The 27,138-nt window shown below is 44.0% G+C and overlaps 1 protein-coding gene and 1 long non-coding RNA gene across 2 annotated transcripts in view; one reads left to right on the top strand and one right to left on the bottom strand.

Moving 5' to 3' along the window:
- ARMC2 (armadillo repeat containing 2) overlaps window positions 1-27,138 on the bottom strand; it is a 104,608-nt gene that overhangs the window by 13,284 nt on the left and 64,186 nt on the right. The window contains exons 11-13 of the mRNA XM_055330169.1: window positions 20,744-20,889; window positions 16,647-16,746; window positions 2,484-2,778 (exon numbers count right to left, since the gene is read on the bottom strand). Coding sequence (XP_055186144.1) covers window positions 2,484-2,778; window positions 16,647-16,746; window positions 20,744-20,889 — 541 coding nt within the window. The remainder of the gene's footprint in view (window positions 1-2,483; window positions 2,779-16,646; window positions 16,747-20,743; window positions 20,890-27,138) is intronic.
- Window positions 1,443-15,155, top strand: LOC129512674 (uncharacterized). The gene is made up of 6 exons (XR_008665083.1): window positions 1,443-1,565; window positions 2,708-4,816; window positions 5,910-6,010; window positions 12,222-12,386; window positions 14,225-14,299; window positions 15,001-15,155. It is a non-coding gene; the product is annotated as an uncharacterized LOC129512674 (long non-coding RNA).

Raw genomic sequence — 27,138 nt, 5'->3', positions numbered from 1 at the left:
ACCACGGAGCGGGCTGCTGCTGTAACAAACCCTAAAAGTGTGACAGTGGCTTTGGAACTGGGGGGTGCAGGTGGCGGAGGCTGGAGGAGTCCTGAGGTGGATGCTAGAAATAAGAAATCTTAAAGGCAGTTGTGGTGAGGGCTCTGAAAGAAAAGAGGAGAGAGAGAGAGAGAGAGAGAGAGAGAGAGAGAGAGCTTGAGCTTCCACCTTCTTAGGGAAAAGAGCATGCAGGTACAAACAGGGACATAAAGGCCATTCTGGTGAGGCCTCAGAGGGAAACAAGGAAGAGGTTCCTGGAGACTGCAGGAAAGTTGTTAACGTGGCAAAGAACTGGGCTGAACTATGTTTGCATTCTGGTGTTTTGCGAAAGGTAGAGCTAGCAAGCAACAATGTTGGATATTTAGCTGAGATTTCTAAGCAAAAGTGTTTACGGAGCGACTTGGCTTCTCCTGACATTATAGTAAAATGTGAGGAGAGAGAGATGAATGTGAAGAAAGAATTGTTGAGCAAAAGGAACTAGAACTTGAAGATCTGGAAAATTCTCGGCCTATCCCTAAGGCAAAAAGTGAGAAATCATGTGCTAGAGAGAACCAAGCGCACATTTGGAATATCATTCGATATAGGGCTTCTGGGCTTATGTGAGCAGAAACACTGCCAGTTTGAACCGAAAGGCTCTGAGATGGGGCAAAATGAAGGGAGGCCATCCTCAGATGTGACAGGACAGGAGGAGAGCGCTCTTTGGCTGTGAGTGTGCAATATCCTTCAAGAGGAGTGGAAATGACCCCAAAGGTGAGTGAGAGATCCAGGGCCACTGCCTCGGTTTCAACAGGCCAGATGCCTTCTACCCCAAAGCCCCGAGGACGGGCCCGGCCTGCAGAGCAGTACCTGGAGGCAGGACCTCCACCCCAATGGGTCTGGAAGGCAAAGCATTGAACCAAAGAGGATTATTTTCAAGTCTTAAAATATGATGGAATTCGCCTTGCCTGGGAACTGCCACCTTTTCCTTTTCCCCTATTCCTCCCTTTGGAATGCGAATGTCAATCCTACGCCTGCCCCACAGCTGTATTTCGGAAGCATAACAAGTCCGGTTCCACAGGTTCACAGGAGAGGAATTCTTGAGTCTCACAATATCTGATTTAGGTATTTACATGGGATGTTGGTCCTTAGACTTCAGGGTTAAAACCTTTGGAGCTCCTGAGATGGAAGCAATGAGTTTTCCATGTGAGAAGGACATGAATTGGGGGGCGGGTGGGGGCAGGATACAGTACAATGGACTGAACTGTGTCTCCTGCCCTGAATTCATACATGGAAGCCCTAACCTTCAATGCAATTGTATTTGGAGATGCGGATTTAAGAGGTAAAGTCAGATGAGATCATAAGGGTGGAGTCCTTATCCCATAGGACTGGTGGCCTTAGAGATCATTCTGTCTCCCTGAGGGCTCACTTGGAGGAACCACCATGTGAAGACCTGGTGAGAAGGCTGCTGCCTGCCAGGCAAGGGGAGAGCTTCATCCCAGACCCCTGGCCGGCACCCCAAGAACCATGAGAAGAAACACATTTCTGCGGTAAGCCACCGAGTCTGTGGTGGTTTGTTATGGAAGAGTGCCGTGGCTAAGTGGCTAATAATGGGGGGAAAGGGGACCTGGATAACTGGGGGTCATAATACAGATAATGTAAAAACCTGAAAAAGAAAAAGGTAACACTCTAGTCACGTGGACGAGTACAGGAAAAATGAAGGATTTCAAATGCTTTATCCTTAGCTTGGCCAATTTTCAGTAATCTGATTGGTACACTTAAGAAAAAAATGCGGGTCGCCTTGGTGGCTCAGCCTTAAGCATCTCCCTTAGACTCACATCAGGATCCCGGAGTCCTGGGATCCAGCCCCACGTCAGCTGCTCCCTGCTCCTTGCTCAGTCGGGAGCCTGCTTCTCCCTCTCCCTCTGTCCCTCCCCTGCTCATGTTCTCTCTCTCTCTCTCTCTCTCTCTCTCTCTCTCTGTCAAATAAATAAATAAAATCTTAAAAAAAAAAGTAAAAAAAATTTTTTTTTAAATTGTGACAAAATTCACCCTTTTCAAGACATACACTTCAGTGGGTTTTAGTAACTATTTTTTACTTTTTCTCTTCTCTTTTCTTTTCATATATATATGAAAGGTGCTTGAACTCATGACCCTTAGATCATGACCTGAGCTGAAATCAAGATCAGAGGCTGAACCCACTGAGCCACCCAGGAGCCCCATATATTTGCATTTTATAAGGAGATAATTCCTTAGCTGCTCTGCAAAAGGCTATATATATATTATATAATATATATAATGTATATTATATATATATATTTTTTAATCTGGACTGCTTTTAAGGCAGTTCTGAGCAGAGGAAGAATTTTCCGTCCTGAAACAGAAGGCTCACCCAAGGCGGCTGCGCTGCCAGGACGGGGGGCAGTAGGGTGGCCACAGGGCCTTGTCACATGCCGGGGGCGCCATACCGAGCGTGGTGAGCAGCAGGCCCACGGCGAGCGGGTCGGCGGCCAGTGCGGGGCCCACGGCCGGGTGGATGGCCAGGTTGGCGAGCACGCGGGTCAGCTTGATGAGCACGTCCTGGGCCTGGGCCCGCCCGGCTCTCGCCGCCCGCTTCTCGGCGCCCAGGTCCAGTCGGTGGAACGTGCCGAACAGCGACAGCAAGGCTGGGATGCTCCCTTTCTCTTTGCAGAACTGCTCCCGAGCCTGGTTGTTCTTCGCCGTCAGGTTGCCAAGGATGAAGACGATCCGCACCACCAGATCCTGCAGGGAAGGGGAGCCGGTTAGAGGGCCGAGGAGCTGAGGCCAGTTGCTGGAAGTAGTACAGCCTGTTCACTTATTCACGGTTTGATTACTCGAAGAGGGGGGCGCACCTGGCGCCCACGAACTTGTCTAGAGTTTGATTCTCAAGATCGGTGCAAATTGATGGAGGAGATTAATAAGCACTTGGCAGCAGTGAGAGGCTACGAACTGAGTGATGCTATTAGCGAGGGCATTAACTTCAGATCCTGCGTCTGAATCCTGGTTGGCCTCTTTTCTTTTCTTTTTAACCCCTCAGACAACAATTAGTCGAGTGGGATAGGATTACTGAAAACGTGTCATGTAAATCTAAGTAGTGACACCAACAGGTTGCTACAACACCCAAATCTTTCCCTAGAAGTTCACCTCCTGCTGAAGGCGCAGTGTTTCTGAAAATCGACTGTTCGGCACGACGGCTGATCACCCTGTGTTGCAGCGCGCTTTCCCAACCTGGGCCCCACAGACTTTGGGGGCAGGATAATCTTTGCTGTGGGGGGGGGGGCTAGATTTAGCAGCAGTATTCCTGGCTCTTACTATAGATGCCAGTAGCACCTCCCCAGACGTCACAACCAAGAAGGTCTAACCATCTTTTTTAAGTAGGCTTCACGCCCAATATGGGGCTTGAACCCATGACCCTGAGATCAAGGATCGCGTGCAACTGAGCCAGCCTGGCAGCCCACAACCAAAAAGGTTTGAATGTCCCCTGGGGACAGAATCACTGTGTTTGACAAATATGCCACTTTAAAGCAGTGTTTTTCCTTCTTGACTAGGGTAGTGGTTACGTGGGCGATGCCTTTACCGCTATTGGCTGAGGTGCACGTGTGTGCTTTACGCACTTTTCTGCATATACGCTCTATTTCACATTAAATAAATGTTTCGAAAAATCCCAAACTGAGAACAATTTACAAGTAAACAGGACACAAAAACAATTACATTCTTAATTCTATAACAGACAAATGAGAACACTGGCCTTCCCCATACCCACGGACGGTGAGGAGATTCCTTAGGGAGGAAGAGACTTTAAAGAGACACTCACTCAGGGGCTGTGAGTGACCTGGGTGCTAACTCTCACTGTGCCGGCTGTGCAATTTGACAGACAAGAAATGGGTTCTTAGAACCTGCCTGGTCAAACAACGAGCAAGGAGTGAGTCAGGATTTGAATCCAGGATCCCCCTGACCTGGAGTGCTTTCTAGAGCCAAGCCTCCCACATGGCCCCTGGTGCAAGGATCTCCTTTGTCTTGCCTTTTGCAGAGCAGCTAAGGAATTATCTCCTTTTAAAATGCAAATATGTGGGGCTCCTGGGCGGCTCAGTGGGTTCAGCCTCTGCTCTTGATTTCAGCTCAGGTCATGATCTCAGGGTCGTGAGTTCGAGCCTCGAGTCGGGCTCTGCACTCAAGCTGGTCCCTCTCCCTCTGCTCCTCCCCGACTCATGCACAAACTCTCCCTCTCAAATAAATAAAATCTTTTAATATATAGTAAAGTAAAAAATAAAATAAAATGCAAACAGGTCACCAGGAGGGATTCCCAAGAAACCTGGCTCTGTGTATCAGACCTGCAATAGTCAGCAGGCTTACCCAACGAGGGCAGAGGCCTGGGCCTGTTTTAATCGGGGAGCCAGGTCTAGGTGGGGTGCAGGCAGCACAGGGACCACGCGTGGCAGAGAGCCGAAGGTCACAGACAGAGGACAAGCTTCTGGATTTGCCCGTGGCTGCTCGGCCAACACCAACTTGTTCCTGCTTGTTCTTGAAAGACTTTTCCCTGGCACTGGCCGAGCAGAAGCGAGGCCGCGGCTTGTGCAGCTGGGAACCATTTGTCAACATTAAGAAAGTCGGAGGCTAACACGCCAGCAAGAACTGGAGCTGGTCCAGGAGAGAGTTCACATTGGGAAAAAAAAAAAAGAAAAAACCCTCAGCTCAGTGAGCAACCGATGGTAGCCGGTCATCCCAGTTGGGAGAAGCCGCTCCTGGGCTGCGGGAGCCCGAATGCCAGGCGTCGGTGACTGTGAGTGCCAGGGGCTGGGGAGGACACACTTGGAGGACGGACAGGAGACAAGGTGCCCTGAAGAGCCTCCAATCTACTTGAGAAGACAAGGCTAACCCATGTGGGGTGAGAGGGCCAATGCAGGCAGCTAGACACTGAAGGACAGGGGTTAGGATCCCCAGCTTGAGAGCCAGCCAGTCTGCTTCATACCTGTGACTTGGCTTAGCCTCTCTGTGTCTCCATCCGCCCCATGTGCAGACTGGAGAAAATTCTGTGTCGTGAGGGTAAACAAGACCAAACAGGCCAGGCACAAGTCGTGAGGGATGACTTGGGCACCGTTCTGAACCTTTTTCTCATGCCATCAGTAACATGTTCGTAGCATTAAACTGTGTGGGACAGACCCGATGGTCTCGGAGGAGTTTAGACGGGAGGACGCCTAGGGGACAGTGGGGACGGGGGGGGGGTGGCGGTCAGCAAAATGACCTCCAGGGAATTTCAGTTCAACCTTGAAAAACGTTTGAAGAGTGGCTATCTGGAGGGGAGGACGGGGAAGGGAGTGGGTCTCGAGAAAGAGTCCTGGGACAGTCCCCTTCCTGGGGACGGGGGTCGCTTTGTCTGTCTCTGATCACCAGATGGCTCCCTAAAAAAACTTTAGTCTGTGGGTCCTCCACCCAAAGCAAGCACACACAATTTCACGATGATACTTGTCACTTCACATAGAACCCGTGGTTACCTCACAAGGTTCCTGGTGGCAGAGGCTCCTCCCGCCCAGCCACACCCAACAGAGAAGCAGGATGTTTTCCAAACAGGACAGAGGGGATTTGTGAGAATTAGGCTCCTCCAAGGATGTTCCATCTTCTATTTTCTAAGCTAAGGAATATGAGCTTTTTGCATGAACCTGGGTATATGATTTCTGATGAAAGACACCCCCCCCCCCACGAGGTCTACCTCTGGAAGACTATAATGGCCAACCGTAATGGCAGCAATGAACACACAGTGTTGACGATGTGCCAGGCACTGTGCCAAGCATTTAGACACACAAATTAATTCATTAGAAGTGATCATCTGCAGTCCTTCAATCTGAACAAAGCTGTTCCCCATCCTTCCCATCCAGGAGGTCACCTCCCCCATATGCTCAACTGTAGCCATGTTGACATTTCTGGACTTCGCACTGTTCCCTAGATTGCTCTCCTCTCCCATCTCCCCGGAGGCTCGGTAAGCAAAACAGGAAAGACATCATATGTGATCTTGAATGGCTTCTTTATAAAAAAATGTAAAACGTAGTTGTATTCTTTTTGTTGAATCATATCAGGCTCATCAATTTACCCCGTAAAATGTCAACCGGCTGTCTTCAGGAGGATGCTAGACCGGTCCTCCTCCTTTCCCCTCCTCCCAGGCCTCGCTGCTTCACCTGTGCCTCCCTGTATTTGTTTTACTCCTTCATAGAACTCAGCAGGTGTCTCTGGCCCTGTACCATCTCTACCCAAATCATCGTTGCTGATTTGCCAGGAGCGTTCAGACGAGATCCCAGGCTGCAGATAAAGGCAGCTTTCCTTCCCCATCCTTGCAGATTCAAGGGGCCTCCATCCACTGTCCCATGTGGTCTAATCTGGGGAGACTAAGTGCTGCTTTCTCCAGCCCCTTCAACTTCTAAAATTCCTTGATTCTAGTATCCGCGTGGATCCTAACATGGCAGAGATTATTAAGCCCCACGTGGGAAGAAGAAACTCCAGACTTTAGGGCAGGAAGAGTTAACACTGCCACAATACCTCTTTCCCTGCCTTCAGATGGAAAAAGGAGGGGGTGGTTCCTGGCAGCAGTGGTGCCAACTGAAGGATGGCATGCGAGATCAACAAATGGGGATGGCAGATTGTGCCGCTTGCAGCACCAAGCTTCCAGCAACTGCTATGCTCACTGTTTCTGTCCTCTTTCTCAGGGTTGGCTAAGGCATCTTTTCATTCCACCCCCCCCCCCACCTTTCTCAAATATATTCTCTGCAAATCTAGGGAACATGGAATAGGCCAAAATAGAAGCAGTCTCCCAGGAGGTTGGCAGAGGTGGTGCTTCCTTATTCCCATACCAGTGCTTGTCTTGACTCATCTGGAATCCTGAGAGCACTGGCTAAGCCAGACGGCTTTGCAAGGCCCCTCGGCTGACCGTGGGTGGTCCGCATTGTGCAGAGGGCTGCCTCGGACGCGATCATAGAGAGGTTATTCATTGTCCCACCACCCAATCCTTCTCAAGTCTGCAAAATGCCACTTAATTATTCTATGAAGATTTGAAAAATTAGACAAAGGCCAGAATTATCAGTTTGTAGAGATCACTGATTGAATCCATAGCAGAAAATAAAATAATTCTCCTTTCAGGTACAGATTCTCTCTTTTGTCCCCGGACAACATCTGAGAACCACCTATAAACCTACCCTGAACTTCTGGAGCATTTTTACTAACCTTCACACAGTGTTGCATATTCATACCATAGCTGTGAATTTTGAAGCAGCGAAATAAAGATGAATCAGGAGAGAGAATTTTTGTTTAGAGAAAGCAGTCTAGGGGCACCTGCGTGGCTCAGTCTGTTGAGCATCTGCTTTCAGCTTAGGTCATGATCCCAGGGTCCTGGGATCGAGCCTCGTGTCGGGCTCCCTGCTCAGTGGGAAGCCTGCTTCTTTCTCTCCCTCTGCCTGCTGCTCGGCCTACCTGTGCTCTCTCTCTGTCAAATAAATAAATCTTAAAAAAGAAAGAAAGCAAGCAAGCAGTCTCGTATAACCAGTTCATATCAACTTTCTAATTTTGCTTAACAATGGAAACGGCCTAGCAATAGCTGCGGTCAACCAGAGCCCAGACAAACAGGTACACCTATTGTAAGAGGCCTGACCTCCCACGTGCTTTCCAGTTACGGCCTGTGCCATATTCTCGTTGGTTCGAATGTGTTGTGCTCTTAGGAGCAAGCATGGTACTCGGTCTCAGTGGGCCCCGCGCTGCTGTAAATGAAATTGCTTTAACTGGAACAAAGCACGGAGCAGGACACAGCTGAGCAGCTGGCAAGCTCCAGCAGCAGCAGCAGTTGGGTTGCTGTTATTCTCCGCGTGCGAGACATTGGCCTAAAGTCGGTGAAGGAGGCTTTCCTCCCACTCAGGGATGTGGGGACCCAGGCTTCACGGGGCTGGGTGATCCCCAAGTCCAACCCTGGTGAGAAGAGGCAGGATGTGGACCACCTACCACCAGTGCTCACAGATGGACCCCCAAACTCCTTCAGCCCATCTCCTTGTTCCCCATAACCCTTACCTGTCCGATCCCCCAGACTTGGCCCCACAAGCATCTTTGATTCCTCACTCCCCTCATCAACCAGCCACCGAGTTCCCTCTGCTCTGCCGTCTCAGAATCTCCCCCGGCCCCTCCTTCCCATGCCTGGGAAAAATGGGAAAAAGTCTTATTTGAGGCATTTTACCGGGGAGCCTGTCTGAAGACTCCTGCCTCGGGCCCTTGATGGCATCCCCCCTCTGTGACCACTTCCTGCCATACAGCTCTTATGTCATCCACTTGCCCAGAAACATCCACGGCCTATTCGATGTCAAAGCCAGCGTCCGAGGCACCCTCCAGCCCCGTGTGACCAGTCCTGCATCACCTCTCATTATTACCCTTGTCCACAGTCAGCCAAAGGGAACACAGTCCTCCTGGATGCCCCCCACAACTTCCCACCAGGCCTTAAAATCACTGGTGTGCATGATATTGACCGTAGGGAAGGAACCGTATGAACCTATCACAGAAGTAATAAACTATGTTCAGCCGACTCCCCTTACTTAGGAGAGAACTACTTCTAGTAGGTAAAGGAAAATATTTTAGAAAGACTTTCAAGATGCCCCATTTAAAATTTGGTTAGGAACTTCTCAAGGCAGTGTGGATCCGAGAGCTGAATCAAGGATTTGCAATTTGCAACATCTACCCAACTTCCCACCCTCCAACAAAACCTCAGCATTAATTGAACGTAGAGGTGGCTTGAAGAACAGATACCCGTGGGGAAGACAGACGGCACTACTGCAAAAATGCTAATCAGCCCTAGGGTCCTAAAAGTGGGTCAACACTTTGCGTAAGTGCTGAACCATACAAGATGGGAGAAGCTGAGATGCTGGCAACTCAAAACCCAGACTCTGAGTAGAAGATCATTTATTTTTTTATTTTTTTTTTTAATTTATTTATTTATGATAGTCACAGAGAGAGAGAGAGAGGCAGAGACATAGGCAGAGGGAGAAGCAGGCTCCATGCACCGGGAGCCCGATATGGGATTCGATCCCGGGTCTCCAGGATCGCACCCTGAGCCAAAGGCAGGCGCCAAACCACTGCGCCACCCAGGGATCCCTAGAAGATCATTTAGAAACCAGAAGAGGGACGCCTGGGTGGCTCAGTGGTTGAGCCTCTGCCTTTGGCTCAGGGCGTGATCCCAGGATCCTGGGATCAAGTCCCACATCCAGCTCCCCGGGGGGAGCCTGCTTCTCCCTCTGCCTGTGTCTCTGCCTCTCTCTCTGTGTCTCTCATGAATAAATAAATAAAATCTTTTAAAAATAAAAAATAAAAACCAGAAGAGACTATACTGATGCCTCCTCTATCCATTCCATCAGCAGCCATTTATTGAGCACCAACTGTATGCTTCCGGATGTGGCTGTCACTCAAAAGCACGGGGCAAGGCTGGCATTTCGCTGTGCTCTGTTCTTTTTTTAAGTCCACAGACATAAATCAGGCACTCGGGTTCCGTGCTGAGTGGGGGAAGAGCCAGTTCCACAAGGGCAAAGCAGCAGGAGCTGGAAAGAATGAACAAGGGACGGGCTTATTGTGCTGTCCGCCCGGTCAGGGGTGCAGAGCGAGGCCAAGGCTGAAAAAAGGAGCGAGCTCAGCCAAATGCTAGCAGCACCCACCGGGAATGTGCCTGCAGAGGGTCTGGGAAGAGAGCCACAGGGCACGCTCCTGCCAGGCAGGAGGCAGAGGCCGAGCTGGGAGCCAAGTGGCCATATAAAGGCTCCAGGGGAAGGGGTGGAGGTGCCTTCCTAACCAATCCTCACCGGCCGCAAACAAGATGGAGGGGACAGAGAGGTCACTTCCTTCTGGACTGTTCCACCCCTGTGGTGGCGTTACAGATGAGCAGCTAGAACGATGGCAGGTGTTTGTGCTTGCAGCCCTGCAGACACCCCAGGTCTCCCTGTGGACACGGCGATTTCGAAGCATTCCAAAGCAGACAGTGCTCACTGTGTGTACAAGGCCGAACATGATCCCTTACCCTAGAAGAAGTCCCGGTGGAATGAGGCAGGCCTGGCTTTAAAAGCAGCGCAAGCAAGGACACGTCGGGCCATTCCCAGACGGGGTTTGTGAGTGTGTGAATGTGCTGATGATGGGCCTGCCTCTGGAAGCTCTGTTTTGAAAAAAATAAGGAACTGACCGTGTCTAGAAATGGAGAGGGTTAGACAGGCAGTTGCTCAATGGGTGCAAGCGATGGGAACGTAGATAAAGGTTATTCCTTTTTTGGGCCGTGACCTCTGTAAAACGCTGCCCCATCTCACAAATCTTATTTCAGAGGCATTTGACTGGATCCCCTGCCCGAGAGATATTTACAGAAGAAATGGGGAAAATCCCTTCGTGTTCTTCCAGAAAACGAACCCAAACATATTTTGCGGAGATGCTAAATGCAGCACTGCTGACGTCAGAGGCGCCTCCTAAGGCAGGCCCTGATTTGCAAGGATGATATCGACCCTGCTCGTTCCTGCGTTACTAGGTCCATCTGTTTGTACATTTGGTTTGTAGCAAATGTAGTTTACACCACAAAGCGTACAATATGTGCACATTTCTTAAATGAGATTTGTCATTTAATCGAATTTTGGTTAGCATTTTTAATAGACGCTCTGCCTAATGCCAACGTTTAGCTTTCAAGCCGCATCAAGCTGACTGAAATGTTGTGTTTTGGTCTCCGATTGTGTGTGTGTGTGTGTGTGTGTGTGTGGGAACTGGAGTGATTAGTTGTACCATGGATCTTGGACCAATTAACCTCCTTAGACATGAGCCAAAGAAGTTTCCCTTGTTCTCCCTGAGGAAGTCCTTTGTGAGGGCTGGGAGGAGTGGATTCCTTTTCTCTGAGACTGTTGATAAACCAGAAACCCTGGCTGGTTACCGCAACCATCAGCCACAGACCGGCCCGCTGTGTGCAAAGAGGGGCGCAGCCAACTGGGCCTTCGTTTGACTGAACATGCACTGATCTCCCTCAGATGGATCTGCTGCAAACTTCCAGTACGGGTCTACACTGAACTTTCTCAAAGCAGGACATGGGCAGGAATATTTGGTGATTATTTGAACAATAAAATTTGGGGGTGATTTCATGAACTGCAAATCAACAACTCGTGGTTTGTCCAGTTACCGGACACTGAGGCCATTGTGAAGGTCCTGCAGGACAAAGAAAGCCTGAACTCGCCTCTCCTAAGTGGTTCATTCCAACCAGCACCTGAAGCCTCACCAACGTGATGGCTGTGTTATCAAAGCGTTATCACTATTAGCACTGGGTGTGGTCCCATGCACTCCTTTTGGTTTGTTTTCTCTTTTCCAGGGCCAGCTGTTTTGACACTAGTCTGGCAGGGAAAAAAATCGTGGAAGAGTCCAATAAACCATCTCATTTCCTCTAGCTAAGAAAGCCTTCGGCTATTGGTGCAAAAAGCAAAAGGCACAGTTTATCACCATTCACTGTGGAAAGCACACCGACAAGTGGTTTCTCTTGCTAAGTTGGCCTCTACCTTGTAAGGGACACTCACTGTCAGCCACAGGCCTGCAGAGAAAGACTGACCCTGTGTGGCTGGTTTGATTAATCACTTTAAAAATCTCTTGAGGTTTTGTAGAAACCCTCTGCCGTCAGTACTGGAGAAGACTGTTTTAAGGAACCACCTTAAGAATGTATACCACAGGTTCCCAAAGCTCCTAGGCGTTTCGATCCCTCGAGGAGCCTCTAAAAATTAGGTTCTTGGGCCCCATTCTAGACCAGAATCAGAATCTCCAAAGGTGGGGCCTGAGAACCTGATTTTTAAAGCTCCCCAGGTGATTCTGATGATCAGCTAACTTTAGGAGTTACTGACTTAAATCAAGAAAGATTTAGAAATCTCTCCATCTTAATACCCACTGTCAGTTTTTGTAATAGCACTTTAAAAAATACAAATCCATGTTCCTTGTAAAAAATCCTCACAACACAAATGTGTAGAAAATAAAAGTGAAAATGCCCCCTCAACCCTTCATTATCATTCACCTGATAGACATAGATTAAGTATATTTTTAAAAGACCCATTCTTATATGCAGAAGTCAGACTTTACCTTGACAAGAGATGAATAGGAATAATGTAAAAAAAATGGGATTTTTTTTAACCTTTGGCATTTTCTCATACAATTTCTTTTTCTTCCTTCAGTGGGAAAAATAGCAGATAGGGGAGGAAATATTCTAATTCCCCCAGCAGCCGTCAGCCCTGGTGTGCTACCTGGGTTGAAACAGAATTTCCCCCTTGATGGACCATGGAAGTGGCAGGAAGTTACCTGCAAAACTCCTCACCAGCTTGATAAAATCACTTAAAAAGGTATGTGCAGGGGTTTTTCTTTTTCTTTCCTTTTCCTTTTTTTTTTTTTTTTGAGATTTTTGTTTCTGTGTTCTTTGAAAATATACTTAGCTGTGAACATGATTTTATTTAAAAACAAATCTCAGAAAAATGAAATCTCTGCTGATGCCCAGTGTAGCCCTCAGACTTTTAAGACAAAGTTAACACTGACTTCTCAGAACAAAATTATATATTTCTGCTTGTTTAATTGCTTGGTGATAGCTATGTATATTAAGAGACTGCCAATCTTCCAACTTAGTCTTAGATTTTTATAAACAAAAATAATTATAGGAAGCAATAATTCTATAACTTGCTGGAAGGCTGGTGGATTTTCCAAAGATTAGTTCAAAGCCTCAATATCCAAATAAATCTCCAGTGTGGCACTTTTTAGCCACTGCAGACTAAAACACTCACATCCGAACATGCATGGTGTGGGATTTCTGGATTTACGTCTATTTCTAAAAGAGAGGAAATGCAAATCATATTTGCCTGGCCATTTGGGAACATGAACCTAAGACTCTATGCTGGTCTGAAGAAAGTTAAAGTACATTACTTCTGTTTTACTTTTGTGTATGGCAGTTCACCAAGGTGAAAAATGTGGGGAAAAATTATTATTATTTCCTCCTCCAAACTAGGAAAAAGAAAGAAAATATTTAAGGAATAAGTACTAGAATAGTAGGAAAAATATTTTATAATGCCTTACAGATTCCAAAGCATTTCAAATACTCAAAATTCATTCTTTCAGCACTTTATCACAAGTCTACTACGCCAAGCACCATCTCAGTTTTATCAAAACAAGGCCTGTGTCCTTCAGAAATTCCCACTAGTGGATGAGGCACCTATACAAAAAATAACCATTCGGAAAATCACAAAAGAGATATTTACAAAGACCTATGGAGTATGGAGCTTTTGGTTAATGATTTTAGGAAGTAGTTGAGACACATAACTACTTCCTTGTAGCATGAGCAACTTCCCTGCTCTTTTAAAATATTTTGGTCTTGAGGAAAATGTAAATTACGTATTTACTTTTCTTACTAGAAAAAAATCAGAGATGGTTCAAAAGTGTAACATTTAATTCTTTAGGATAAGTTAAACACAGTATAGAGTCGAAGTATAATTTTTGAAAACTTAACAACATGCCTCCCATACAGACATAAAATTAACATATTAAAAATTACTTATCTCATTAATGAGGGAGCCAATACAATGGCTAGGTTGGCTCCAAGAACAGTCCCAAGAATCTGGTGTTTACAAGCATGAAAAAGAATGTTAGATTAGTAGGTTAGATTCACACCTGGCTAATAGCCTACAGGGTCATAAAACCATAACTTTTGAGGCAATCTTGTCTGCCAGAGAAAAATCTACAAATTAATGTGTAACTTTATAGTGCTTGGGTTCTAATCAAAGAGTAAATAGCAAGTTTAAACACAGATGCATTCTCCTGGAGAATTAAGCCCTGCCTATTAAACAGTTCCGCAGCATGACTTTGTCAGGACGCATAGCCTCCCAGCCTAACATCCTATTTCTAAATTTGGGATAATTTTTCTTAATTATAGTGAAGTGGTCAAGATTAGAGACATTCTGCTTGGGTCCTTAGTTCTGGGTGTACTAGCTGGGTGTACTGGCTGCGTTTAAACCTTTAAAATGATGCCACGGGAGAAATTGAGGGTCTTGAAAGGCTTCACAGAGGAGGGGACATGAGAGCTCCATCTTGTAATATTAATTGGCCCTTGAAGATGAGAAGTGACAAGGGATATTTCGTCAAAGAGCCCCCCCAGGTCCTCTCACTAAGAGCCTATTCATATTCAATTCTATTTAAGACTTTTTCAGGTGATACTTTCAACAAGCTTTATAATGAGTGTCCCCAGCTAATTGCAAGCAAAGAATCCCAAAAGGTAAGTGAAGATGACCAAAGGCAGAATTAACAATCAATAGAAAGGGAAGAGAGAGAAATCTACAAGGAGACACAAGCATTTAAAGAATCTCATAAATTGACTCATGCTCCCATTATGGGACAAATAGCCTCTAGAGCAGTAATTAATGCTTGGAATATTGACTTTTGGCATCAAGAAGAGGTTAAATTATTTTTAATATCTTTAAGAAGGCAAGGAAATACGTAATATATCTGAATTGATTTTTACTACAATGATAAAAATAATAAATTATGCATTTCTTTGATGGTTCTGGAAACAACATCTACTGTACATAGTTTGCAAGATGCTCTTCATTCTTTTGAATGAAAATACTTTTAATAGGAACACAAAACTATCATATAGATCAACAGAGAAAAATATAACTTTGAAATACCAATTTTGCTTTACAGGTAAATGAAAAGTAGTTCACTAAGAGACGTGGTAAAATTTTATGCCAATTAAACTTACGACAGTTAGTCCCTTGAACCGGAAAAAGCATACCCTTCACTATGTTGACATCTCAAGTGTCTCATATTGGCAAGATACCGGGATTTTTGTCTGTTTGGTAAACATGGACATGATCCATGCTATAATCAGAAAAACAACAGCTATTTACTAGTAATGCTACAAAACAATAGGACTCTTTGTCAGTACTAAACTGATGGGTTTTCTTCCTTTTACAGGTGACAACATAACTTGAAATTAAACAGAAATGTTTTCTTTCACCCCCATTTGAAAATTCTAGTGTGAAGATGTCTTTTCCAGTTATAGTTATCTAAGTCACCCATGATCAAAACATCAAAACAAAAAGAATAATGACGGCAAAATAAATTCACAATGGAAGTCCATAAAATAACCTTTCAAAATAAAATCCATAACTAAACTTTTTAAGTATAAGATCTAAAAGAATTCTTTATTCTATAGTAAACTATCTTTTCTATCTTTTATCTTTTTCCTTAAAAAAAAGAAGACTAAGAATAGGAGTGCCTAAGCTTTTCATTGGATTAATTCACTTGCCAAAGATTACAGTTCAGATAACATATTGTACCAAGATCTAGGTTAATAAATGCTTAATGGACACTTCAATTCACAGAAGATTGAGGATACTCTCAGGTAGATTAATCAAATCCATTCTTCCCCTGACATAGCAAATTCTTGTACCTTGAAATATTTCAAAGTAGAAAATACAAAATATATAAGGGAAAGCACTTATAACCCAAATACTCAGAATCAGAAACTCGAGTGCATACTTGTAAGTCACTGTTTAAAAGCTAAATAAGAACTTATTAACACTTTAAGCAAGGTTCTATCATCCTTAAAATGTAGTAATGATATAATATGAGCATAGAAACTTCTCTGTCATCTATATGACCAAAAATAAACTAGTAACCTTTTAATACATTAGCTAATAATAGCATCAAATCTCACAAACTTAGTCATTCTCAACAGAAGTATTTGGCTGGGTAAAAATAAGTTCAATGCTATTTGTGGCAAACACAGGGATTATATTTTGAGGTGGTTTTGAGATGGCCAATATAAACAAACACACAGCTTTATGTTAAAATGTTCTTAGAATACACATAAACTTGGTTTTAAGCTTAGGTTGTGATTCTGAAATTTTACCATATTTGAAATGAATATATATTGTGTTCACATATAAACTGTCTCACTAAAGAGTTGATATCACTTTAATCACTTATAAAGCTGAATGAAAATAGAATGTATTTAATGAATACTCAAAAATATCATAAAACTTAATGTCTGTACTATTATGATTTTATTACGGTAGAGTCATTTGTGACTTTTTCCTTTTTTTAAACAACTATATATACTTTTACCCAATCCATTAAAACCAAATAATTTTTTCTAATACTTACCTTATTTTAGAAGAATTTTATGTTCTAAAAGAGTATACCCAGTGTAGGGGATCCCAAACTTTACTTTGCATCAGAGGGCCGGGTGGTTCTCATTGAAGTGCAGATGGCCAGGCCCCTTCCCACCCATCTGACTCAGCAGGCCCCCATTCCACCCCAAGAGGATTCTCATGTAGGGGTCTGGAGATCACTGGGAGGAGCAACACGGCGCACCCACCCTTCTCCCTAAACCAGAAATCCTACCACATCAACCATCCTACTGTAGCCATTTCTGCCTCAAGCTACTCCCTCCTCAACTCCTACAGGTAACTGTCTCCAGGGGCCATGTATTATACATCATATGGAAGCTTCTGATAGAAACTGGTACATTCAAAGCATAAAGCCACTCAACATGAGCTTACACAAATACACCAATGCAAAAACATGCTGAAGAATTAAATTCATAAAGAACTGACCTGTTTCTTCTGATATTTGTTTATCAGTTTCAAAAACAAGGCGTAACATCTGGAATAGTTGGCCAAGGCAACACAGCAGTCATGGTAAGAAGTAAGTTTGCTGCAGAAATGCCAAATGGAAAAATTAAAAAAAAACTTTTTTGTTTCCAGAAAGTTCAAATACATGTAGGGTTACTTTAAATGCAGATGTTCAAAGCATTGCCCAGTGTATGAAAAGGAGTCTAGAAATACTCCGTACACCAGTCTAGAGAAGCCATAAGGCTTACTGTCTGCTTTAGACTCGGGGGGGGGGGGGCATAAGGGAAGGGGGTCCTTTGAAAAAGAGAAAATTCTAATACATGTGTATGGTGTGAATTTACACTATCCATGTGGGTCAGAAAAATACAAGCTAAGAAATGTACACAAATTCTATTTGGATACCAACCACTAAATCTCTCGTGACCCCGTCAGAAAAAATTGTTAAACTGCTCAAATATACTAGGCTGGAAGTGATAAACTAAAATCAGGCAAAAATAGGCCTTAAAGTTAAAAGCCTCGAAAAGAGCTTCCAAATTTTGAAGGCATGCAAACAACCAACCAACCAAAACCTTTAAGGAAGTACTGACAAACCTTTATCAGATTGGGAGGTGTTCATAAATCTCTCATTAAGTGACAGATTAATAGGTAAAACATCATCAATATTGTAAAAACTTGACCATGTACCAGGCTATTAACAAGTCTCAGTAAATTTCCAGAGCACTGGCGTCTTCTAGATCAAATTCTCTGGTTAAAGAACAGTTAAGTTAGGAAATCAATGTAAAAATACATATCTTAGAAAACATTTTTGAAGACTTAAAAACATAACTTATGGGTCAAAGAAACATAAAAAATATTTTAGAAAACACACCTGAATAACTAAAAATACCACAAATCAAAATTTGTGGGATACAGCTAAAGCACTAGTTAAAGGAAAGTTTATAGTCTTCGGAAGGATTTTAAAAAAGGAACTGAATTTCTAACAAAAGAGAAGAAAAATATAACATATCCAAAGGTAGTAGGAGAAAAGGGTTGATAAAGATAAGAACAGAAGGAATATAATAGAAAACAAACATACAATGAAATGGATCAATAAATCTGCTGGTTCTCTGCAAAAAACTAATAAAATTGGCAAACCTTTGGCAAGACTGATTGAGAGAAAAGGAGAAACATCGTAAGCAATCAGAGTGAAAATCATTATCAACAATGCAGAGGCGGTGTGACATTGTCGTTAAATGTATGGATTCCAGATGGCCTGGTTTGAATTCCAACTGTATGCCAGTGAGAAAAGTACTGAGCCTCTCCATGACCCAGTTTCCTTATATATAAAATGAAGACAATAATGATGGTACCCACCTTTTAAAGTTGCTATAAGGAACAAATGAATTCATATTTGGAAAGTGCCCAGAACATTGCCGGCACATAGTAGTCATTATGTAAGTATTTGTTCAGTAATATTATTAGTAAAATAATAAGAGGGGACACAATTAGAAATGCAACAGAGATTAAAAGGATAATAAGAGAATATTTGGAATGACTTTATATTGTTTGAAAGCTTAGATAAAATGGGCAGATTCCTATAAAAATATAACTTTTTGAGACTAACCCAATTATAAATAGGAAATATGACTGGATATACTACCACTGAAGAAAGTGAATCAACAGTCTATGATATTCACAGAGGAATGTGCACACACACACCAGAACAAAATAGCTTTTCAAGCAAGTTCCACAAATTTTTCAAGAAACAGATAAGTTTAATTTTCACAAATTCTTCTGGAAAAGGGAAAAAGCAGGAATATTTCCCAACTCATTTTATGAGGTTGGTATAAACTTGACACTAGAACCAGACAAGGACAATATGAGGAAGGAAAAATACATGTTAAACTAACTCACAGATGAAAAATCCTAAACAAAATATTAATGAAACCTAGCGATATATACAGCAGCTTAACATGAGAAAATTTATTAATCTGTCATCTATTATATTAATTAAATTAATGGTTAATTTAAAAAAGAAAAATCCACATAATCAAAATAGATTCAGGGTAAGCATTTGAGAAAATTAAATATCCTTTAGTGTGAGAAAATTCTTCCTCAACCTTCTGAAGGGTATATACAAAAACCTACAATAAATATTTTAACTGGTAAAACTGTAAAAAATATATATTTTTTAAAAGCGAGGAAAAAGGCAGTAGGTCCAACACTCTTACAACTTTGTATAGGACCTCCTGAGTGATGTGATAAGGAAGACATGGGGACAGTAGGGAGGAACTGTAATGATTGGGGGAAAAGATCCAAAATTATTATTTGCAGTTGCATGGAAAATCCAAGAGAATCTATAGACTAACTCTTAGACCTAAATTCCATCAAGATTCCTGGATAAAGATTAATAGGCAAACATCAATACTATTTATCCAAGCCAGCAACAACCTGTTAGGACATATTTTATACACATATTTTATAGTGAGCATGTGCGATTACATTGGTTTCAGGTGTCTGCCACAGTGATTCGACAATTCTATACATTCTAACATGTTCACCTTGGTAAGTGTAGTCACCATCTGTCTACCATACAAAGTTATTACAATATTGTTGACTATATTCCCTATGCTGTACTTTTCTTCCCTGTGATTCATTTATTTTATAAGTAGACATTTCTACCTCTTAATCCCCTTAAAAAATATGCTTAAAGAATACATTCATACTTGCAGCAAAAGTCATGAAGGAATAAAATCTAACAAAAGATGTGCAAAATCTTTTTGGGGAAAACTATAAAATTTTATGAAAAGACGTAAAAGAAAATGTCATAGATGTTTATTGATGAAAGACTCCGTATCATAAAGGTGTCAGCTCTTCCCACTTGCATCTCAATTGCTCTACATACTCAGTGTTAGTGCATGAAAAACCCTGAAGTTTCTACTGTAACCCTTAGCTGATTCTTTAATTCTTGAGAAAGAGGGAAGAATTTGGATCTTAAAGGAGAAAAGAGGTGAGAGATTTGTCTTATCTTATAGCAAGACTTAAATCTGTAACAGTAAAAACAGTATGGTACTGATCTGAGGATGGACCAGAATGCCCAGAAAGAGACGTACAAGTATATGGAATCGTGTGTTTGACTAACTAGGCATTTAGAATCAGGGGAGCAGGATGGGGGGAATGGCATATTCCATACAAGGTCCTGGGACAACTGACTGTCCACAGGGAGAAAAAAAAATTAAATTCCTGCAGGCCACCAGAAACAAAACAAAATTTATGACTTTATAGTGCTTTGAAATGGGGGTGGTAAGTACCCAGAATTAAGTACCCAGACAGGAAAGTGCAGTGCTGAAAAATCAAATCTGGACTCACAGCCTCAGACTGGGGTCGATCACCAATTTGGTCTTTAGAAAATTTTCTATTCCATTAAGCAACTGCAATGAATTTCAAGAAAGGCCCAGTTCCCTTGAGGAGGATAATTAAGTAAAAACATTGGCAAAGAGCAGTGAGAGAGGTGATATAAATGCATAATTTAAAGACAGTTCTGAAATTTAACATCTTGCTTTGAAGTGACCCGGACTCAGATGGTCATCGCTTCTGGAGTGAAGTGTAAAACGTACATTTGAGCTGCCATTTGGTCACACAACTGAAATAAAATAACCTGCTACCTCAAATCAGGTCAGATCAGACTCTCTAAGCAGTGCTCCCCTTTTGGAGTTAAAACCCGTTAAGTGCTGGTTCCAAGCATACCAGAAAGTTGATCAGGTTTTGTGAAATAGTGCTTGATCTCCAGTAAGCTAAGAGGAATTGTTGGTTATTCTGTAAAGACCCTAGGATGACTCACAACTCACCCGAGAACTAAGGTGACTTACCGTGGATGACTTTAATATCACCTTTGGACTAGCATACATAGGAAATGAGGTCATTAGTTAACATCATTTCTTTTGAACTTGAGCTGCTAGGTTTACTTTCTTCTACTAGGTGAGGTAAAGAGCAAAAATAGGATTCCTTGCCAGCCAGCCACACACACAAATATTCAAGATAACCTCAAATTTAAGCCTTAGCCTTTGTGTAAGGTTACTTTGTTTCCCTAGTCCACCTACCTGAATATTCTGGCAATATTGGTGCAGACATCCTTGTCAGCCACGTACTGTCCCATCACCATGCAGAGCTGAGGAAGGGCACTGATGCTCAGCAACTTACTTCTTGCGAGTGGTGAATCAACCAAGTTTCTCAATGTAGCAGTCATCTAGGATAAAAGAGGGTTTACACCATTTTTTTAAATTGGAAAATACAGTCACACCAATCCGTATCGCACAATTCATCCTACTGCAAACTTCGTTAAATCAGTAGCAAAACCAAGCCCCTGTGAGGCTTCTCCTACCAGACAACATGGGCCTAAGGACAAATAGCATGAAATGAAAAAAAAAGAAAGAAGAAAGAAAGAAAGAAAGAAAGAAAGAAAGAAAGAAAGAAAGAAAGAAAGAAAGAAAGAAAGAAAGAGAGAAAGAAGAAAGAAATGAATACAGAGAAAGCCTACTTTGGTAAAGAATGAGAAATTCATCTTAAAAAGCAATTAGTATACCAAAACCCTAGGGTTAAATAAATCATCATCTGGGTTGGTTAATTGTCCCTCATAAGACTTTTCACTTCACTCTGTGACATGTCACATCAGTTCACAGATTAGAAACCTCTCACTCCATTATTTTAAGAGTGGCATCAAATACTGCTGTGGCCAAAGGATATTTAAGACCGTTAATTTCATTCATATTTGTCTTATTTTGTAAAAAAATATTCAGGAAAACTATCTTTGTCTAAAAGTGGATTAGAGAATGGGGCTTCTGGGAGGCTCAGTTGGCGAAACGTCTGCCTCTTGGTTTCAGTTCAGCTCATGACCTCAGGGTCATGAGATCGAGCCCCACGTCGGGCTCTACACAGGGAGTTGGCTTGCCCCTCTCTTTCTGCTCCTCCCCACCTTCTCTCTAAAATAAATAAACCAATCTATTTAAAAAAAAGTGGAGAAGAGAATAATTTCAAAAGTCCAATTTACTAAACATAAAGTTTAATAAAACTAATGCCGCGGTTCTCTAGTACTTTCAATACACAGTGTGATCTTTCCTCATGGAATAAATAGGACAAGGCAGGCTCTTGGTTAAGAAGAGTCAGCCTGGGAGTTGGACACTGGTCAAACCCCAGCCCCATCACTCACTAGCTTTGGTTAGCAAGTGACCCTCCCAGGGAACACTCTTCTCATCTGTAAAGTGGGGACAGTGATCGCTGCCCTGGAGGTGGGAGGATTCAACGAGACTTGCTGTGTGAAGGACACGGCCGACGCCTATCCCTTAGCAGGAGCTCAAACATCATCCACCCCATCTCCACCTGTGTGGTGGACTTCACACCCAAAATGCAGGAGAGACATCACAGGCCTTCGAGTCCAATGACGGAGATTCGAGTCCCAAATCTCTTTCTAGTTATGTGACCGAGACACCTACTCATTGCTCAACTTCCCCACTTCCTCATCTGTGAAAAGCAGTCTCAATCCCTACTCACCTCCTGGGGTGGCTGTGTGTGTCAAACAGAAACATGTAACATTGTTTGTGTGCACTGTAAAGCATTATGTAAATATAAAACTTCATTACAGCCATAGTTAATAGACTTTAAAGACAATTATTTTTTTAAAGACAATTATTAAGATAATGTATTTTGATTAGTTTTCCTTTGTCTCAACAGCAACAAAAAGATTTTTGATAAAATGTAACTGACTACCTTGAAAGCAGAGAAAATAAAAAGGATGCTTCAAGTAAATGTGTTTAAGTCTTCCAAAGTCAATTCAATGATACAGCAGTTCAGTAAATTATTCCCTGAAATCTTCAGCATCCCAAACATTGGAAGGAAAGACAAACTACTAGAATGTTCCCCTTCACCTTGAATCTACAACCTAGTCTCCTAAGCTAAGGAATGGTCTTCTGTGAAGGCTAATAAATCATTCTAGGCTTTCCAGGCCGTCACCACTATAAAATGGAAAATTCTCATCATCTGACCCTGGCTTTACCTGTTCTCCTTCTCTAGAGACAGCCCAGGCGCTCAAGCGCTGCTGGTTTACATCAGTCCAAGGAATGACTCACAAGCTTTCCCTATCGGAGTCCAGAAAGCCCAGATGCCCAAGTAAATCCTGACCTGAAGCCAGGCAGTCAGGCTGTGGTCTACCCATTCTAACAATCGTGCACATAAACACGTCCTCCTCCCTGCTCCCCAAGGCTTCACAAGTTGGGCACCTCCATCTACAGCCATCCTCTTGCTCCCCACATTTAACTTCTGGCAAGGGACGCTGTCAGCAAAAGGGATGGTAGTGTTCTTAGGAACTTTTGTTTTCTTGTTTCAGCCTCAGTTTCTCTCTCTCTCTCTCTCTCAATCTCCACCATTTTTCTCATCTCGCCAGAAAAAGTTAAGATAGCTCATGGCTCTTTTATTCCCAAAATGCAATTTTGATAAAGGGCCCAAATCCAGGGTGGAAGCACACATTTACAGGTGATACACCACCTGACTTTAAATCCCTCCCCATTTGCTGCACGTGCCACATTGTGGGGAACGTGCAGCGTTGAGTGAGATCGGATACATCACATACTGGCAGGTGTGTCAGCCGTGACGTTGGTAGAATAACTTAGGCAAAACACATGCCACACATTTGCTAAATCCCTGGTAACACCTCAATATGTGACACTCCCATCAACCCAGCTATTCAAGCTCCAAGCTCAGTGACCCCCCCTCGCCCCCCCAGAATCCTGTCTCTCTGCTCTCAGTCACCATAAGCTCTGCTGGCTTTTTGTCCATTTCTCCTGGGATAAATTCCACGTCCTGACTATGGTCTACAAGGCCCTGTGTGATCTGACTCTTACCAACCCCTCAGACTTCATCTCATACCATATACCCACCACAAACTGCTGAAGGTTAGGTTATTTCATATTATGTTTTATTAGGTCCATTCCTCTATACTTGAAGGCTCAGTGAGGGCCCATACACTGTCTTTCCATCACTGGGCCTTTATACCCAAATCCAGTGCCCGGCACATAGTAGGTCCCCAATAAACATTTGTGGATGGAATGAATGAATGCATGGATACCCACAAAGGAAAGAGCAGGGTAAATAGAAAGGGAAGGATACCAGAAAGCCATGAATTAGTCAGACAATATCTCTGAGGAGATGGATTTTAAGATGATTTTAAAGGAGCAGAGGAATAAAAAAATAATGGATAAAAGAAACATGGACTTTCTGGAGGGGGACCGGTTCCCTGCGTGTTTGCTATACTATCTCATTTATTACAGCAGCTCCTTCCTAGGCTCTGGGACCCTGCTCACACCGACGGGTCACCTGTTCATCCCACCTCAAAACCCAACCTTCCCTGTCCAGAGGCCTCCTCTGGCTTCTGGTGGCCTATCAAGCAAAATGCGGGTCTTAAAGATGCTGCTCACTCTCCACAGTGCAGTTCACGCCTCCAGGCTCACCTCCTTCCCTCCTTCCCTCCCTTCCAACTCTGCACCAACTCACATCCTCGGACAGCCCCAGAATGGCCTCCTCGCTCCCACGCCTGCCTCTTCTCCGGCCTGCCCCTCTCCCGCTCACTTCTCCGCACCAGCCCTGGCTCCCTTCCCGGTGCAGACTGGCCGGTGCCTGACCCTTCCTCTTCCAGGTTAACCGACCGTCCCATCCATGTCTGTACCAGGCCCGACACAGAAGCCTCATCACTGTTCCACGCACCTCCTCTCCCACCGTTAGCTCCTCCGTGTACAAATGATTTCTTATCCCTCTTTGTACTCCCAGGATTACAAATAAAAAGCCCACAAAAAGCTGGCTGGCTGAAGCACAGAAGGAGGGGAGGAAAAAAAAGAGATAAGGGGGAGAAAGAAGAAAAGGAGGAAAAGGAAATGAAGGGACAAGGGAGCAAAAAGGAGGAGGACTTTCCCCTTTAAGAAGGCTCTGGCAAGAAAGCACAGAGGATTAGCAGGGGCCTGGTGGTGAACCCAAGCCTAAAGCCCTGAGGGCTGTGGATGGGGGGGGGGCACTGGGCAGAGGCAGCAATGCAGGCCCCCCATCTTCCCCCATCAGAGAGGCTGGCTCTGAGCCTCGAATCTCATGCGGGGGTGGGGGTGGCGCTGACTGCCAAGCACAGGCCAGGGGCTGTTTCTGGGAAAAATGTATGAAGATGGGTGGGAGGGGAGTCTAGTTAAATACTGCGGGAACAGGAAAGGCCAATTTCTGGTCAACCCACTTAACTTCCAGCCTCGCTCCCACTTTTAACAGAGAAATCACGAACGAGTTTTCTCCCTCCCCCCACCAGGAAAGCCCACCCACGGGGCCTGCCCCCAAAGGAGGAGTTCACCCAAGTGCAGGCTTTAAGCTTGCGGAAGTGTATCCGGTCCTTAACTTTCTGTTCCAGTGTATGTTGTTCCTGACTACCTAGTTATGTACTTTTCTGCTTTACTGTATATAATGCCTTAAATCCTTTAGGGCAGAAAAAGAAGTGCAAGGTAGGTGGTTACGGAGATGCCCGGTGAGCTTCTAACAGGCTTACTGGACCAGCCCCCGAGTGTCACCTCACCAAGAAAGAGCAAACAGAAAAACGTGTTTCGATTCCTTTCCTTCTCTTCCCATCTCCTAATGTGCAACTGCAGGGGGCAGCCAGGCAAGTGGGAGAAGAGAAAGGACAAGAACACAGAACTGATCATCTACAAGGAGGATGAATAAGAATTTGGCGTCCTGGCTTTTTAGCAGTTGCTAGGTGATGTCTGAGGCACCACCCTACAGCTTTGGCATATGCCAAGAAAGAAGCATTCTGCTGTGATTCCCGGTACTAATCTGCTCCTGACAACGGACCGAGTTCCACTCTACAACTTTAGGTGCTTGTTTTTTTTCTGAGACTCCTGCTTCTCTCGGTTTCCCCAAATTCCCTGATCATAGGAGGTACTGGGCCCCACCGTCGATCAGGATCTCCAGGCAAAATGCCTGATGCGGTGGGCAAAGCTGTCCTGCCTAGCACCAAAAGCTCTCACTGTGTCGTCGACACCGGGAGACGCACTGTACGGGGAAAGATTATAGTGAGAAGTGACTGGATAACTCACAAAAGCTTTTCTTATTTATAAACAGCATTTTAGTGGAGCAAAACGTGAATTCAAAAGCATCTGTTTGGTTTTTTTTTTTGTTTCTTTCCAAATTGATTATGGGCACTCAGTTATCAATTTCCAATATGTTTTCAACTCTTAATTGAAAAACCTTAGCAAACACAAGAAATGGTTGTCTTAAACGGCGAGGCCCTCCTGATGTATATCATGGAATTTAGGAGCGACAAGACAGGCCCAGAGCTGGGGCCCCATTCATGCAGCCTCTACTGCAGTGAGGTGTGCACGAGGCGTGGTGGGAGCAAGGTGGGGGATGCTGGTTGATTGACTTGAGCCCCCACGCACTGCTCATCTCCGGGGTGGATGGCCCTCTCTCTTCCCTTTGCACTCTTCCTCCATCTGAATCCTCAGTCCCCAGGGAACTCACCGGCTCCTGCCCTAGAAGGCATCCAGCCACCACCAGAGCTGCCCCAGAGCACAGGGGCTGGTAGCCCACGGCCCACCACTGAACTTCTGTTTCAGTGCCTCAGAAGTTAAGCAGTCTTTTTGGCTAGCCTGGGAACTTTGCCATCAATCATGATATTGCTCCTTGGAGAAACATTTTCCCAATTTCAAAAAACCAGCTTTCAAAGAAACCTCTGGAACATAACGCAATTAAAAAACCGCACCATTAATAGTTCGAAAGTTATTCTGTTTCCTCTACCAAAATCAGCATCGGGATTCAGTTTCATTTATTTTTATGCATTGAATGCGATTATGGAAAGAATTTGAGCAGCTCACTTTATGGTTCATAAAGCTGTGCTGTAAACTTGATCTCATTTGCTCCCTAAACCAGCCCCATGAGGCAGACAGGAAGGGTATTACGAGCCCTACTTTTTCAGATGAGGAAACCGAGTCTCCGAAAGCCCACCAGCTACCAGGTAGGTGGGCATCATAAGCTCCAACTCCTTGTCTGCTGTCTCCCCCCACTCCATTTGGCTGTCTCTAAAAGCATTCGTTATATTTCTCAATCATCTGGAATATCCATAACCAAAATCCCTCGAGCTTTATCTCAACTTAACTGCCAACTGCAAAATGGTTCGCTTCCCGCTGATGATGCGAAAGAATAAACACAGCCGCCAGAGACCGCAAACAGTGTCAAATGATTTAAGAACCAAAGCCACGCCGTTTTCCAGCCTCAGCAAAACCATCTCCCTCTATTAATAAAAGCACATTCGTTTTCTGGATCTGTGCCCACTCGCGACCACATTGATGCCCAAACCAGGGCCTCTGTGGTAACCTGAGAAGTTTCATATTGTCTCCTATGATTCATACGGTCCTGGCTGAGACACAAGAAATCAATGACAAAATGCCACCATGCACATGAAACCGCTAGCACCCCGAAT

This window comes from Nyctereutes procyonoides, unplaced genomic scaffold, assembly GCF_905146905.1.
Source record: "Nyctereutes procyonoides isolate TBG_1078 unplaced genomic scaffold, NYPRO_anot_genome, whole genome shotgun sequence".
Taxonomy (NCBI): Eukaryota; Metazoa; Chordata; class Mammalia; order Carnivora; family Canidae; genus Nyctereutes; species Nyctereutes procyonoides.
The sequence above is the reverse complement of the archived record's forward strand: the minus strand, read 5'-3'. Positions and strand labels throughout refer to the sequence as shown.